This window comes from Rattus norvegicus, chromosome 11 (genome assembly GCF_036323735.1).
Source record: "Rattus norvegicus strain BN/NHsdMcwi chromosome 11, GRCr8, whole genome shotgun sequence".
In the NCBI taxonomy this organism is placed as follows: domain Eukaryota; kingdom Metazoa; phylum Chordata; class Mammalia; order Rodentia; family Muridae; genus Rattus; species Rattus norvegicus.
Window position 1 is genome coordinate 81,842,290 of NC_086029.1, and position 16,645 is coordinate 81,858,934.

Sequence of the window (16,645 nt, forward strand, 5' to 3'; positions counted from 1 at the left end):
GTGGACAACTGAACTTCAGCCACCATCTCTTTCTCAAATTCTCTGAGAAACTTTCAGAAATTAAACATTGAACCATTTTTTTGTTGTCCCCGTCCCCCCCCGGAGCTGAGGACCGAACCCAGGGCCTTGTGCTTGCTAGGCAAGTGCTCTACCACTGAGCTAAATCCCCAACCCTTTGTTGTTGTTCTTGGATACAGTATCCCACTTGTAGTGTTTGCTGGCCTCCACTCTAGATGTGAAGCAGGCTGGTCTTGATTCAGAGATCTCTGCCTACTGCCTGCCTGCCTGCCGAGTTCAGGAGCACTGGTGTGCGGGGGTGAACATGGGTTTGCTGACTACTGAGCCATCTTCTGAGTCTTCTATGACACGTGGAATCATACCCCCTAAAATGTCCACATTTATTCTAGGGAGCCTGTGAAAATGTCACCTTAAATGGCATAAGGAGTTTTATAAATATGGCTAAATTCAGGCAAGAAATGTATTCTGGATGACATAGATATGGAAAATGCAATCACAAAAGTTTTGTAACTAGAAAGATAATCCAGGGAATGGCAAGTCAGAGGCAATGTGATGACAGAAGCACCAGTGACAAGAGTGTCGCATCTGCTGCCAGCACCATGTGCCACACAACAGCCAGCCTCTGGAAGCTGGAGAAAAACATGGGAACGGACTTCCCCAGCACTCCTGTCTCTGCCAACACTGCTTTTAGCCCCCTACACCCATTTCAGACCTCTACTTTCTAGAACATGATCCACCTATGGTTTAATATTCACTCCAAGTGTCTTTTGACGTAATTTTAGGGAAAGCTTTAAGAAGGTACCAAGCTGAGACAAGATAGGAAGTTTTTAATGGTGTCCTTCATCTAAGCTTACGGTAGTCTATGAAGTATGCCAATAATGGCCCAGAGATGGAGTATATAAGGAGCAGTAAAGTGAAGGATTGACACAGTTAGGACAGAAGCGCACAGGACACATCCCAAATCACTAGCGGGACCCACCGCTCCTTGACTTTGCTACTTCGGATTTGACTTTTACCTAACACTTGCACACCCTCCAGATTTCCACAGTCCCCATGTACAGCTCCTACAACCGAGTTGTAGTTCATGTGGCAAGAAAGCTGACAGCCTTCTCACGGTTTACTCTTCCCATTAAGAACACTAACGCCGATGATGTCATCAATGTCCTATTGCTCTCTACCTCCACCACCAGGGTGTTTCCAGTCACAGCTCTTCACTTACAACTGCACAGCGCTGCACTTTGGAAGGAATTCCATCTTCCTCTGTTGCTCCATTAGGGCCAGGTACCTCTTTCCTCCTCTTCCTTGAATTGACTTTAGCTGAACTCTGTGCATCCATCTTCTTTTAACTGCTCAAAAAGGGGGTGTGTGAGAAAAAAAGTCTGAACCAGTATTTCAGAGACACAAATGCATTCAGCAAAGTGTTCATTACAAAGCACACATTTCACCAAGATGAGCCAATGGCAAAAACAAGGATTCATAAAACACCACTGTGCAACAATGGCCGCAGTTAATCTCCTTACCTTGAAACTCCTCCCAACACTGCAGCCTGCACACGGCCTGTTTCATATCTTGGCTGTGTGCAGAGGGCTGCAATGACTGGGCTGAGAGAGAGATACCAATTCAAATCGACTTAGCTAAAATGCTTGTGACCAGAAGTGCAGACTTTAAAGTTTTTTGGATTTAGGAACATTTATCCTTAGACTACTGATTACAAATTCCTACCATGAAAACCTGAAATACAAAACACTGTGAAATGTGAATTATTTTTAGCACACTAAGGATATTCCACCAACACAGACTGGTGTGTGTGTGTGTGTGTGTGTGTGTGTGTGTGTGTGTGTGTGTGTGTGTGTGTTGTATGTATTGGGAGGTTGAGGCAGGATCTTATTATGTAGCACTGGCCTAAAACTCAACCTATAGATAGACCAGGGTGGCCTCAAACTTGTGGTGTTTCTCCTGCCTCTACCTTCCAAATGCTACAATTACAGGAACGCGCCCACTTCCCCTTCATATTCTTTGTATCTGTCATAGAAACAGAGGTGCAATGTGAGAAGCTGTCTTTGGTAAAATGCTCTTGCCTCAGCCTTCCAGTGCTGAGATTACAGCTGAGAGTCACCACGCCATTTCTTCTTCTCTCAGGATCACTACCTCAAATTAGGTCAGAATCTTCGGCTAAGAAAACACACTAAATCTTTCTCTAAAAGAAAAACTCACTTTTCTATCCAACTTCACAGAGAGTTTCTGGCACCTACCTTTCAAGAGAGTACCTTTACCTAAAGAACCACCCGGTTAGCCCCCAAATTTGCATTTTCTTGGGTAATACAATCTGCATGGAGGAAGTGATTTCTTTTTAATGATGAGTTATTAGGCTCCCCGGAACAGAGAGGGGAAGCTCTATGGACAACTGTCATTTCTACCTAAGGGAATGAATGGCAGGGAAAACAAAAGACAGACAGACAGACAGACAGACAGACAGACAGACAGCATGAGGCCTTCCCCTTTGCCCCCATGCATCCTGTGAGCCCTCTAGGCAAGCCATTCTTCTGAGCAGCTACAGTTCTGCCTCTCCTTCCTTCCTGCAGTTAAGTCTGTGTGGAAACGTGGCAAGACCTAAAGAAACCCGGCCAGAGTCTTCAGAGGCTGAAGGTGACGCCCCGTGAGTCATGGCTAAGCAGGATCCTGACCTAGAGAGATAGCAGTCTAGAGTGACAGGGGAGCGAGCACACCCAGAAACTGCCTTTCCTTACAAACGCAAACTGGCATAGAACAAGGTGCAGTGTCTGGAGAGACTGAGTTCTCCCAGTTAACAACTGTTCTTCCAAATGTGGGTGATCTGAGGCTTGGTAAGAATGAAGTCAGTCCAGTTTCTAACTTGCTCCTGCAGGCCTCTTCTATAAGCATCTGTTCAGTTTCTCAACCGAGGCTTCCCTCTTCCCAGGTGACTGTGTGTGTGTGTGTGTGTGTGTGTGTGTGTGCAGTTGACAACCAACCAGCACGTATATAAAACATCACAGTATGCAGGTTAGTGATACAGGCCTGTAATCTCAATACTTGAGTCTTGAGTGTCAAAGGCTGTAGAGTGAGTTCAAAGCCAGCTGGGTCTATACAGCAAGTTCCATGGCAGTCTGAGTTACACACCAAGACTTTGTCTCAGAAAAGGAAAACCTGGAAATGTAGCTCAGTGGTAAACTTGCCTACCATGCAAAGGCATTTGGTCCAACTTTGAGCACCACAAACACATAATCAAGGTGTAGATGGCTCAGTGAGTAAAAGTGCCCACTGCCAAGCCTGATGATCTGAGTTCAATGTCCAGGTCCCACATGGTAGGAGACAACCAACTCCTTCATGTTGTCCTTTGACCTCCACACATGCGCGCACCTCCCATAAATAAATGAATAAATAAAAATGGTAAGTGTACTAAGACTAAATTCAGGTAATGACTATTTCTAGGAGGCTGCAATTGATGCATGGAAGCCACGTGCAGGGTGAACCTTTAGAATGTTTGATAAAGGATCCCAAACCTGTCATGTGACAGTTTGCTAAGAAGAATTACACAATGTCAAAACATCTCTCCATAGATTACTAATTACAAAGGGGAAAGGGTACCCTGACAGTAGGGGATAGAAAAATCACTCCACAAAACCATCCACAATCCCTCCTGTTCTGAGGTACTAAAGACATATCACCCATTCAAAGTGTGTCAGGAAGAAACAAACTAACTGAAGGACATCCCAAAGGAGCCTGTAGTCTTCAAAAACTGCTAGTCATGAAAAGCCATGGAAGGCCGACAAACTAATCCTCCAGAACTTGCTAATTACACTGCCACGTGCTACCTGCTTTGAGAAGCCATACACAGGAAGTGTCTTCAAACAGAAAAGCATGAGCTACAGCTTACTCCAAGTACAAGGAAAAAGAGAAGCAGAAGAAAGAAAATATCTTATTTGACAATGGTGAATGTCACATGAATCTCAGAGGGGCATACGGGAGTTTATTTTAACATTCCTGAACATTGTGATGGGCTTCACTTTTTTTTTTTTTTTCCGGGGCTGGGGACCGAACCCAGGACCTTGCGCTTCCTAGGTAAGCGCTCTACCACTGAGCCAAATCCCCAACCCCAGGGCTTCACTTTTTATACACTTTCCCCAATACAAACAAAGGAAGGGAAAACAAGGAAAACGTGTACATATTTATAAAAAAGCAGAGCTGAAGTGTGACTCAGTTGCAAGCATTTGCCTAACAGTCACAAGGTCCTGTGCTGGATCCCAAAGTGAGAAAGCATAGAGACTGAGCATAGAGAAGTTTATCTCAAAATAAAAGGTTTTATTTTAAAAATCTCTACAGTATCCTGCACAGACCAGCCCTTATACGAGATCATCTCTGGGGTTACAAGTAACTAGTTCCTTCTCAGTCCCATTGAAAGATAAAAGTTTTAAAGTTGCCCCCCTAGACACAAAGTTTAGAGCAGAAAAAGAAAACAGGTTAGGCCCCAGAATTGTATGTTCCAAGAAGCCTCTCCTAGGGCTATAGAATGGATAATTACATTGGCCAGCTCAACAGCTTTCTCCCAGAAACTAGCTGACCATAAATCTTAGAGAACAATCTTGAAAAGCAGGAAACAACTTCTCCTAAGAACTAGCGGACCATGAAGTTAAACAATCTGAGAAGTAGGAGACAGCTTCTCCTAGGAAACAATCTTGGGAGACAGAGAGTTCTTCCTTGTGATTTTTCACTGTTATTCTATGACGCCATCCCTGCCCCCTCGGGTTGTGGTTTCTCCCTTTAAATACCTCTTCTCCCAGCCTCTCGGGGTCGAACTCCACTGCCCCTGCGTGGGATACGAGTCTCGACCCCAGTGCACTGGTTGCTATCGATAAACCTCATGTGATTACAACAAGGACGGCCTTGTGTGAGTTCTTGGGGGGTTGCGTCATCCCGAGACTTGAGTGATGGTCTCCCCACTCTGGGGGTCTTTCACCATTGTGTTGGATCCTAACATATGCTACATAACACATATTCATGTACTACAGAATATATACATAATATATATATTATACATATACACACACATAGCATGTACTATATATGTATATATACACATAGCATGTGCTATATAATGCATGCTGCATTTTACAACTCTATTGAAATATAATTGACATGCATTAAACTGTGTGAGGGAATTGGAAGAATGTTCAGTGACTAAGACAGCAGACTGCCTTCCAGAGGACCCCAGTTCAAAGCCCAGGACTCATATTAGCCAACTATTAACTGTGTGGTGATACACGCCTTTAATCCCACCACTTGGGAGGCAAAGGCAGGCAAAAGAGGTAATTTTGAGACCAGCCTGGTCTATGTAGAGTTCCAGGGCAGCCAGGGCTACATAGAGAGACTTTGTCTCAAAAAACTAACACACACACACACACACACACACACACACACACACATACACACACACACAAATATGCCTGTGAAATCAGACCTCAAGAACACCAGCATATCCAACACCTTCAAGTTTCCTTACACCGCCTTGTCAGGTTAATACTGATTTAGTCATGTTCTGCTGAGAGCTAATGCCAGATGGCATCAAATGAAAACATTCAAAAGGCAGAAATCACAGGGAGAGGCTGCTTTACCTATACAAGTTTCTGAAGAGACTCAAGTTCCACAGACCTACCTTAATACCTACCGAGAGGCAGAGCCCCCAGAAACCTCCCATTAGACTCCATCTCTTAAAGGTCCATTCATCACACTCTTGCACTAAGGACCATACCCTCACAAATGAACCCCGAGGGGACTCACTCAAAGTCTATAAAAACCACAGCATTCTGCCTGTTGCCCTCAAAGTTCCCGTCTATGTGTCTGAAACAACCCAGTGCAGTCCCCAAGGCACCAGGAGACTGAGGAAAGAAGCAAACAGACCTAGCTATATAGGATACAGCTGATTGGAGGATGACTTACTGACAGAATACAGCTGATTGGAGGATGACATACTGACAGAAGTATGGTCAGAAGCAGCATCAAAGCTGGGTCAAATGGGGGTGGTGTTATGTATGATCAGGGCAAAAATGACTATCATGGCTGGAATGACCTGCTTTATCTTAAGATGATAGGAAAGCGTCGGGAGTGTCCCTGGATCAAGGGTCCTATGATAAATCAATACATGTGACTCGAGTGATTTTCATTTATTTATGGTTTGCTGAAAGTGTGTAAAAAAAAAAAAAACAGTCACTTAGAAGCAGACATGGTGGCTACAGCTCAAGGCTGTAGTCATGTCAACCCATATCCTTATCACCTCACAGTGCAAATTCTCACTTCTCTCCACAAAAGTCATAACAAGCTCCAGTGCCAAGCAAAAGTCCAAAGTCTCATCTGAAACTCAAGGCAACCTGTAGTGAGAATTTTGGTTTCTTAGAAAAGAGTTATGTTCTGTGAGTGTGTGGGATTTGGGGCCACTTCAGACTGTGACAGAAGCTAACTATGATTTGTCCCCTGCTCTGGCAGGGGAGTGACCCTGCCAGCTGAAGGTCAGTTGGAATTCTGGGAACTCTTGAGAGGGGATATAAATGCCACAGCCCCAAGAGGCTGCTGCTCCCCCTGCTGCTATGGTTTATAAAGTAGTGGTCGTGAGCAAAGACAAAACTGCTAAGATCAACATTGCCCCCAAAGAACTCGATGCCCCCTTATCAGCAGGAAGTAGAATAATGAGATCAATGCCTCCTTTTCCCTCTAACCTTCCTTTTCTCCTACCTAGTGTTGGGGGCTGGGAGTGGGGTGTGTTAGATGGGATTGGGGTGGAGAAGGATGGTAGGTAAAAAGAACCCACTAGAGTAGCCAAGTTACAGTTATAGCAACCATGTCTATATGTGATTACCTCTAAAACAAGAAGCAAGTTACATATACCCAAGATAAAATGGTGGGATGGGGATAGAATAGATACTTAAGTTCCAAAAGAAAGCTAGGGATAAATAGAAAGAAGCAAGCAGTCCAAAGCCAGTCTGAAAAGGCAGCAAGGAAGACGCTAACCGATGAAGCCCAAGACCACATCTTTCACACTTCGCTCCTTATCACTGGGGGCAGGCTTTCCATGCTGCCAGAAGCTCTGCCTGGCAGGCACACTGCTGCTCAACATGCCTGACTGCACTAGAAATGGTGTATCTGGGCTGTCTGAGGAAGTTCTACCCTGTGAGAACTCTCAGCCTGACCTCCTACCTAGGTTCCTTTGAAATCTTGATGGGTGCTACCATGACCCCATAACCCTTGCATTCTGCAGACTCAGCACACAGACACCAGAGTACAAGCTGTGCCTAGATCCATGTGATTCATGCCAAGTGCGCGGTCACTCTGAAACAGGGAAATGACTCTAAGGCACCTCCTCCCCAAGGCACTTGCTGCAATAATTCTGTTCTGCCAGTCCTCTGGGCCTGCGATGGAGGGACAGCCTGATTTCTGAGTTACACTGTTAGTGTTTTCTAGTTGTCCCAGTGCTAAGCATCACTCTCTAGCACACAGCTTCTTGGATTCGTCCTTCCATCATTTTTCTTTGTTCCTTCTCTGGCTGCATATTTTCCAAGTCTTGCTTCCTTTGCTCCTTAGCCTCACTGTAAATCTGGGTAAAAATAATTAATGATTTCTGTTTCTCAGCCTGGATACTTACTTGTTTTAAAATCCCTTCCACCAGGGGCTGGACAGATAATTTGGTGGTTGTGTCTTATTTATTGTTCCTCTTTGTTTTTTTTTTTTTTTTTTTTTAAGAAATGGGGCTTCTCTGTATAGCCCTGGCAACCCTAAACTTCACTCTGTAGACCAGGCTGGCCCCCAACTCAGAGATCTGCCTGCCTCTGCCTCCTGAGTGCTGGGACTAAAGACATATGCTACTGCCACCCAGCATCTTAGTTCTATCTAATGTTCTATTGCTGGGAAGAGACATCATGATCAAGGCAACTCTTATAAAAGAAAGCAATTCACTTGGGGCTTGCTCACAGTTTTCCAGGGTGAGTTCACAATCATCATGAAGGAGTGGGTTGGCACTGTGCTGAGCAATAGCTGAAAGCTTTACGTACTGATCCACAGGCTTAGAGCAGAGAAACTGGGCCTCGCCCACATGGGCTTTTGAAACCTCAAAGCCCAATAATACACCTCTGTCAACAAGGCCACACCTTCTAATCCTTTCCAAACAGTTTTACTGAGGACTAAATATTTAAACATACGAACTTGTGGACCATTCTCACTCAAACCATCACAGTGGTTAAGCCACTAGATGTTCTTCTGGGAGACCTGGGTTCAGTTCCCAGCGCCCACATGGTGGCTCACAATCATAACTCGAGTTTAAGTGATAATGATAACCTCTTCTGGCCTCTTTCAGGTACTGTATATGCAAGGTGCACAGGTATACATGCAGGCAAAGCACCCATACACATAAAACAAAATAAAATAATTAAAAAGTCTCTTCTGTAGTCTCAACTACTTGGGAGAAAGAGATAGGAAAATTGAAAAGTCAAGGCCAGCCTCAGCCACATAATGACCAGACCAGAGTTGATAACTAGTAAGACAGTGTCTCAAAAGTAAAAAAAGGGGATACAGCTCAATAATAAGAGTGTTTGCAGAACATGACAGGACTCAAAAGGGATACAGAAGATAGCCAGACAGACAAACAGACAGAATCCCTTTTACCAAATAAATTAATCTTTTATTTGTTTTTTTTTTTTTGAGAGTTTCTCTACTTAGCCTTGGCAGAACTCACTCTGTAGACCAACTGGCTTTGAACTCACAGAGATCCACCTGCTCTGCCTCCCAAGTGCTGAAATTAAAGGCGCACATCACTGTACTCGGCTAGTCTGTCATTCTTAATTTTAGATTAGTCAAAAGGTGATGAACCCAATCTGGTAACTTCTTTGCCAGTGTGACAAGAGTGGCCTTTCATCCAATTTCCAACAGAAAATCATTCCTGGGCCAGACACACACACACACACACACACACACACACACACACACACACACACACAGAGACAGAGAGGGGGGAGGGAGGGGAGGAAAGGAGAGGAGAGACAAGGAGGGGAAGAAGGGAAGAAGAGGGGAAAGGGAGAGAGAGAGAGAGAAAGAGAAAGGGGTGGTGGCAGGGTGGCATGGAGGGGAGGAAAAGAGGAAGAGGAGGAGAGGGGGAAAGGAGGAGAGGGAGAGAGAATGCACTTTAAAAACATTTCTTTTTTGATATAGGGATACACTGAGATAGCTCCCAGGTGAAATATCCTGTAGTAATGATCCCAACTTGCAGTGGGGGATACTAAGGGACCCAAGCAATGCATAAAACAAAGGAAATTTCTTACTTTTTTGCAGATTAGTGAAGGTAGACTACGAGGTTGGTTTTTTTTTTTTTTTACGGTTTATTTATTTACTTTATGTATGTGAGTACACTGTGGCTGTCTTCAGACACACCAGAAGAGGGCATCGAATCCCACTACAGATGGTTGTGAGCCATCATGTGGTTCTGGGAATTGAACTCATGACCTCTGTAAGGGCAGTCAGTGCTCTTAACAGCTGAGCCATCTCTCTAAGAAGCTAATCCTAGTGTCCTTTGAAGTGGCTGCTACACTAGGCAGTTCAGGGACAGTATATAAACATGGCTGATCCCTATGCAGGGGCCAAGTCTGAGGTCTATATCAGCAAGCTCACTCCTTCATTCATACCAATTTTCTGTATTAGTCCATTTTGCCTTACTATAAGGAAATACCTGAGCCCATTTCTGTAGAAAGATGCTAGTTTCACAGTTGGAGGTCAAAGGCCAGTCTAAAGCCCTTTTCTCTTAAGACTTATTTACAGCCACATGGTGGTGGTGGTGACACACACCACACCTTTAATCTTTGCATTTGTGAGACAGAGGCAGGGGAATCTCTGAGTTCAAGGCTAGCCTGGTCTACAGAGTGAGTTTCAGGACAGTCAGGGCTGCACAGAGGAACCCTGTCTCCAAAAACAAAGAACACTTTTACTAATGCTGAGCATTTATGCAACACCTGCCTGCCAAAGACACTTTAAAATTATTAAAACTCAGTGTTCACAACCTTTTGACCTATACACACATATAACCCTCCCCCCTATTTTTGAGATAAGGTTTTTCTGTGTTACAGAGCCCTGGCTATCCTGGACTCAACTTGTAGACCAGGCTGGCCTGGAACTTACATAGATCTGCTTCTGCCTCCCAAGTGCTAGGGTTAAAGAGGTACAATACTATTCCCAACTCTATCAACATCCATAATCCAAGTATCCAGGAGGCAGAGGCAGGTAGATCTCTGTGAGTTAAAGACCAACTTAGTCTACACAGTGAATTCCATGATAGCTAGGGCTACATAGAAAGATCTTATCCAACAAATAAATATGTGAAAGAAAAAATAAAATTCAATCAGTTGATATCAGAAAACACTATTAGACAATTTATTAATGCAATCCTCAATGTTGGGGGAGTGGACCTGTTCAGAAACGGTTCTTTTGAAGCAACTCCCATCTGTGTGGTCAGCAGTTGAGTTCACAGGTCAACAGTGGCAGCTCAATCCACTGTCAAACAATTCACAGATAGATCAGCAGTCCAGTTTGGTAGAGTAAGGATAGCAAACAGGAATCAGCAGCAGTGGCACTACGTAGCAGAGACAGCCAGGCTTCAGCCTTGGCACAACAGGACCAGGCTGAGCAGGAGGGACCAGGGCCAACAGGACCACCAAGAAAATATCTGCCATGCACCTCAGCAAAGATCAGTGAAGACTCAAAATCAGGTGTTGCACAGCTAGCTCTATAAACAAGCCAAGCTCAGCCTCTGTCACTGTTAGAGTCCTATTTATACCCTCTAAACATCATGTGTCCTCCACGGGTCTTGCCTCACTCCAGGCCTTGCCTCACCACGGATCTTTTCTCAGCTGACATCACTCTGCCAATTACACTGAGTCTGCAGCACACCACCAGAAGTTTTTTGGTGCATTTTCTCTCTATAGAGTTCCAAGAAATGGAGCTCAACTATGCAATGTAAAGTGGACCAATACATGCATGTCATTTGTGAAGATTCATCACGTCCTTTCACGGGCTTGCTTTAGCAGACCATCTCTCCTGTACCTACTTCAGTGAAACGTTCCTTCACGAATCTGCCTTAGCCTTTCACCTGTGCCCACTTCAATGAAACACTCCTTCACGTGTTTGCCCCAGCAACACGCCATCCAACACAACGGACTCTCCACAGAGTCCTTAATCTTTCACTTCAATGTGTCACATTGGACAGGGCAGAGCTTACTCTCTGAAGGGCCAGGCAACAAAAAGTAGATTACTTACTGGAAGGTTCCAGACACATTAGTTTTGTAAGACAGGGTCTCTATGTAGCTCTGGCTATCTTAGCACTCACTCTGTACATCAGGTTGGCCTAGAACTCAGAGTTTGGTCTGCCTCTGCCTCCCAAGTGCTAGAATGAAAGGTGCCTACCACCACCTCTCAACTGAGACACAGGGGTTTCTTTTAATAATTTTTTTAAGATGTATTTATTTTATTTATATAAGTACACTGTAGCTGTTTTCAGACACACCAGAAGAGGGCATCGAATCCCATTAAAGATGGCTGTGAGCCACCATGTGGTTGCTGAAAATTGAACTCAGGACCTCTGGAAGAGCAGTCAGTGCTCTAACCACTGAGCCATCTCTACAGCTTGAGACATAGGTTTAATGTGATATAATAAACTCTTCTCAGGAATTACCTGCCAAGGGACTAGGCACCTCAGGAGCAACACAAAGCATTTCAGAATAGATTTCACTAGAGATACTACTGCAGTACAGTAGTACAAAGAAAAGTCAGATGTGCATGGAGAAACAACTCTTCCCAGAACAGACTCACAACCATTATCTGTGGTGATACAGAAATGCCAACTGACCTTTACATCTAAGACAGTATAGACTTACTCCTTTTAAAGTTAATTTTAATCATAATTCTAAAAAAGTTCATGCTGTTCTTTGTTCTAATCTGTTGAGAAAATTTAATCTGAATGCCATCTACCATGTGAGTTCCTTACCACAACTTCACATACTCAATAGATTAAAAAAGCAACTTCTGCTTCTGCTGCTGCTGCTGCTGCTGCTGCTGCTGCTGCTGCTGCTGCTCCTTCTCCTCCTCCTCTTTTTGTTTTGTTTTTTTTGTTTGTTTGTTTGTTTTTTGAGATATAGTTTCTTAGTGTAGTTCTGGCTATCCTGGAGTTTGCTCTGTAGAACAGGCTGGCCTCAAAATCACAGAGATCTGCCCGTTTCTGCCTCTTGTGTGCTGGGATTAAAGTTACATACAACTACCGCCCAGCTAACTTTTGCTTCTTTTTTGAGACAGGGTCTGTAGTAGTCAGGGTTCTCTAGAGTCACAGAACTTATGGATAGCCTCTATACAGTAAGGGAGTTTGTTATGATGATTTACAGTCTGTAGTCCAACCCCCTAACAATGATCAGCTATGAGTGGGAAGTCCAAGGATCTAGTAGTTGCTCCATCTCACAAGGTTAGTAGATCCCAACAGATGTGCTGGCAAGTAAATAGAAGCAGGTGAAGAGAGAACCTTCCTTCTTCCAATGTCCTTATGAAGGTCTCCAGCAGAAGGTGTGGCCTGGATTAAAGGTGTGTAACACCATGTCTGGATCTGGGACTTGTTTTATCCCAGGCTGACCTTGACCTCAGAGACCTCCTTGCCTTAGTCTCCTGGATTCATAGCCACTATGCCTCAAGATCTCCATGCCAAGATCCAGGTAAGAAACTTGTATCTCCCAGCTTCAAGATCAGGATCAAAGGTGAGCCTTCCAATTCTGGATGGTAGTTCATTCCAGATAGAGTCAAGTTAACAACCAGGAATAGCTATTACAGGATCTCACACTGGCCTGGTTACGTTGCCCAGGTTAGTCTTAAAAGTCACAGCAATCCTCCTGCCTCAGCCTTTCACATATAGAGGTTATAGGTGCTACCACATCTGTCAAAAAGCTTGGTTTAATGATTTTAATAGATAAGGTACTACTGAAAATGTTGATCAGGATAAATGGATATCCTCATATAACAATGTGATATATCATGAGAGTCTTCCTTCCCAAAAAGTACCCTAATATTCCTTGGGTAAAATACAATAAAAGAGTTTTTTCAGCCAGTCTTGGTGGTGCACATCATTAATCCTAGCACTCAGAAGGCAGAGGCAAGTTCAAGGCCAGCCTAGTCTAAAAAGCCAGTTCCAGGACAGCCATGGCTGTTACACAGAAAAATCTGTCTTGAAAAAACAAAATAAATAAATAGATATATAAAATATAGAATATATTTGGAATTCTTAATGAGTATGTTCAAACAGATGTACATCTTTTTCTATTGTGCTAACAAACACTCCACATTCCTACATGGCAGCCCTAAAGATTATGTTAAGACAGTGGTTACAATAATCACGGCAAATGGAGTATTTCTGTGTCAGGACGTCAGGAGCCCCTATTCATATTAAATAATGTAACCGTCCTCACCACCCTAAGCAACAGCTCTGGCCTCATCCTCACCTTGTGCATGAGAAGACTGAAGCTCAGTGAGGTTAGATGACTTCACTGAGCTCGCCCACCTAACACAAGGAAAAAGGGTTTTCCTTTCTGGGCTCCACACAACGTTTTATTTCTAAAATGCATAGGTGTCCAGTACATAAGATAACTGAATGCCCTCAAAAGGATCTAGACTCAGGAGCTCTGTCTCTACAGTCTGTGCTCTCAATCAGAGCACCATATCACTTTTGTATGGTCCAGTGTCAGGCAGGATTTAACCTCACTTTTCAGAAACACTAGGCTCCCCTCCCACAAGTACTCAGGATTCCAATTAAACTAAAATTTAATTCTAGGTCCTCCCAGCTCCTTAGCTCTAGGAGGCCGGGAGTTTCTTCCTATGATTAAGAAAGGCTGCAATAAATATATCTAATTCCAGAGTCATGGCAAAGATCAAATAAGAATTAGACTATGAATCCTGACTATACTGGATATTTGTTGTTTGTCTTTCCAAGTATTTGATCTCCCTAGCCTTAAAAAGACTTCTTATATTTGGAAGTCCATTTCCTCCATGTGCCTTCTCCCTCGTCCTAGCAACTGATCTCAAGTGGCAAACCTAAACCAATCAGCCATCAAGCCCCCCAGCTACGAGTTGTTGAAAAGGTGGCAGTGGTATATGACCTAAGCCAGTCCACACGGGAGAAAATGGGACTGCAGAGATGAAAACACTCAGGCAAACTGAGTTATCACTCCTCGTTTTATGGGTTTGACCCTGGGAGTGTGACTTTAAGAAACACTCTGGGGCGGGGTTGGGGATTTAGCTCAGTGGTAGATCGCTTGCCTAGGAAGCACAAGGCCCTGGGTTCTGTCCCCAGCTCCGAAAAAAAAAGAACAAAAAAAAAAAAAAAAAACACTCTGGGGGTTGGGGATTTAGCTCAGTGGTAGAGTGCTTGCCTAGCAAGCGCAAGGCCCTGGGTTCGATCCCCAGCTCAGAAAAAAAAAAAAAAAAAAAAAAAAAAAAAAGAAACACTCTGGGACCTGTTTGGTGTCCATCTTATATAACTGGGAGGAAAGACTAGGAAGTCAGCATAGATAAAGAGGACTTGATGGGGAGAAGCCACCCAGAACTATTTATTATGACAACCAATACATTCCCCTTTTGTCTAAGTCAGCTAATAGCGATTTGTTCTTTACCACTTGCAAAAAATAAAAATATGACTCATAAGTCATAATGCAGTATATAGTAATGACCACTAGTACTCAGGGAATATCCAGTTCTTAGTTCATTCAACAGGGAAGAGTCAGGAAGGAAATAAGTTGCACACAACATAGAACTCTCTCCTTAGATCCATGAAGGCAAACATTTCTTTTCTCCTTCTTGGTGCTTTATCCTTCAGAAAAAATTTCCCAAACAGCAGTAACAAGCAAAGATACAGGGGACAACAGTGACCTATGTCTCCCCTGCCTGTCACCTTCTCAGTCACACATTCTAAACGTGGACATCAATGCCACCTCCTCCCACCCAGTCTACTAGCTGCAGTAGTATCTCCCAAGTGCTCTCAAGACTCACAGTACAGTATCTGTGCCTGCTGTCTATCTCTATTCAGAAGCACAAGACTTGGCAGCGCTTCTGCTGGCCCACCTCCCAGTACACACTGACAGCCTTGTTCTTCACTGTTCAATACATGCCTTCTTGGACACACGGACTCAGCTAGAGATGTACAAATGTATATGAGGGGGTGGGGCAGCAGAGAGGAGATATTAAGGAAGAACCTTCTTCCTCAAGTGTTTTTATCTTTATTTAATTTTAAAAGTTTTTTAAGTTTTAGAAGTTTTTTTTAACATTGTTGTGCACATGCAAGTGTGTGAGCATGTGTATCAGTGTGCGTGTACCACTGCACATGTGAGGAGGTCAGAGGACAATTTGCTGGAGTTGGTTCTCTCCTTCCCTACTTCCAATGTGGGTTCAACAGATGGAACTCAGGTCATCGGGTTTCGTGACAACGCCGTCATCTACTGAAGTATTTTTGTCCACTGGACTTGTCTTACCAAGCACTCTTTCAAGATGAATGTCCTGAAGGAGACAGAACCTTAGTTCAGGCAAGCACATGGTTGTGTCTTCAAGATGAAAGGCTCCTAATAAGTATAGTTTGAGGGACTCTCACCCAACCCTTCAATTACACTTACTGCTATTAGACTTAGCAAGCACCTCAGGGCAAAAAGGGAAATGGTTCCAGAAGTATTTGACAGCCTCATTAGTTCCAAACTGAAACTACACATTCCCTTCCAACCTCCAACAATTAGACTGATTACCAGAGGGAACTATCTGCAGAACATGAGAGATGGAGCTCCCCTCTGCAGTCTGTTCATGCTTCTGTAAACTTATTCTGTATGTGGAACCTTTACCTGTGTCCGCCATGCTGGACCTTAGTAAGTTTTGTGAATTCCAAGGAGTACACCCAACACTCTGGGCATCAATCATGTCATCTACTGTCACTCAGGCCTTTCTGCATCAGCATTACTGCTTCTGCAAAGTCTTTTGAAGTTTAAGGGAAGATGGGACGAACCCAAAATGAGGAAGAAGGTCTTTACTGTAAGAACTATAACTCTGGGGCTAGAGAGCTGGCTCAGTGATTAATGGCACTGAATGCTCTTCCAGAGGTCCTGAGTTCAATTCCCAGCAACCACATGGTGGCTCACAAACATCTGTAATGGGGATCCAATGCCCACTTCTGGTGTGTCTGAAGATAGCAAATATATATATATACATAATGTATATATATACATACATACACACATCCTGAAAGAAAGAGAAAGAAAGAGAGAGAAAGAGAGGAAAACATGATGGGTAGTGGTGGTGTACACTTTTAATCCCTGCACTCAGGAATTAAAAAGAAAAGAGAAAACATTTCTCTGAAAATAGACTTCATGAGGCTTAATAATACCCCAAAAAAGAACCCTTTTCTGTGACCAAAAAGTAAGCAAGTAATCACATCCAAGGTAGCTCTCCAATCCAAACCAAACCCACTCCTTTTAAGAGTCATATACTCATTTCTCAAGTATGGAGCAAAACCCATGTCACTATTTTTAGCAGCCCTCATGTAAAGAGCGGTTTGTAAACAACTGTGAAT

The 16,645-nt window shown here is 43.7% G+C and overlaps 1 protein-coding gene across 4 annotated transcripts in view; it reads right to left on the minus strand.

The window, feature by feature from the left end:
• The window catches only part of Pcyt1a (phosphate cytidylyltransferase 1A, choline), a 43,710-nt gene that overhangs the window by 23,376 nt on the left and 3,689 nt on the right, over window positions 1-16,645 (minus strand). For all 4 annotated transcript variants that reach the window (XM_008768694.4, XM_006248444.5, XM_039087919.2 and 1 more), the window contains exon 2: window positions 1,238-1,364. In XM_008768694.4, the coding sequence (XP_008766916.1) occupies window positions 1,238-1,354 (117 nt within the window). In that variant the 5' untranslated portion in view covers window positions 1,355-1,364. The remainder of the gene's footprint in view (window positions 1-1,237; window positions 1,365-16,645) is intronic.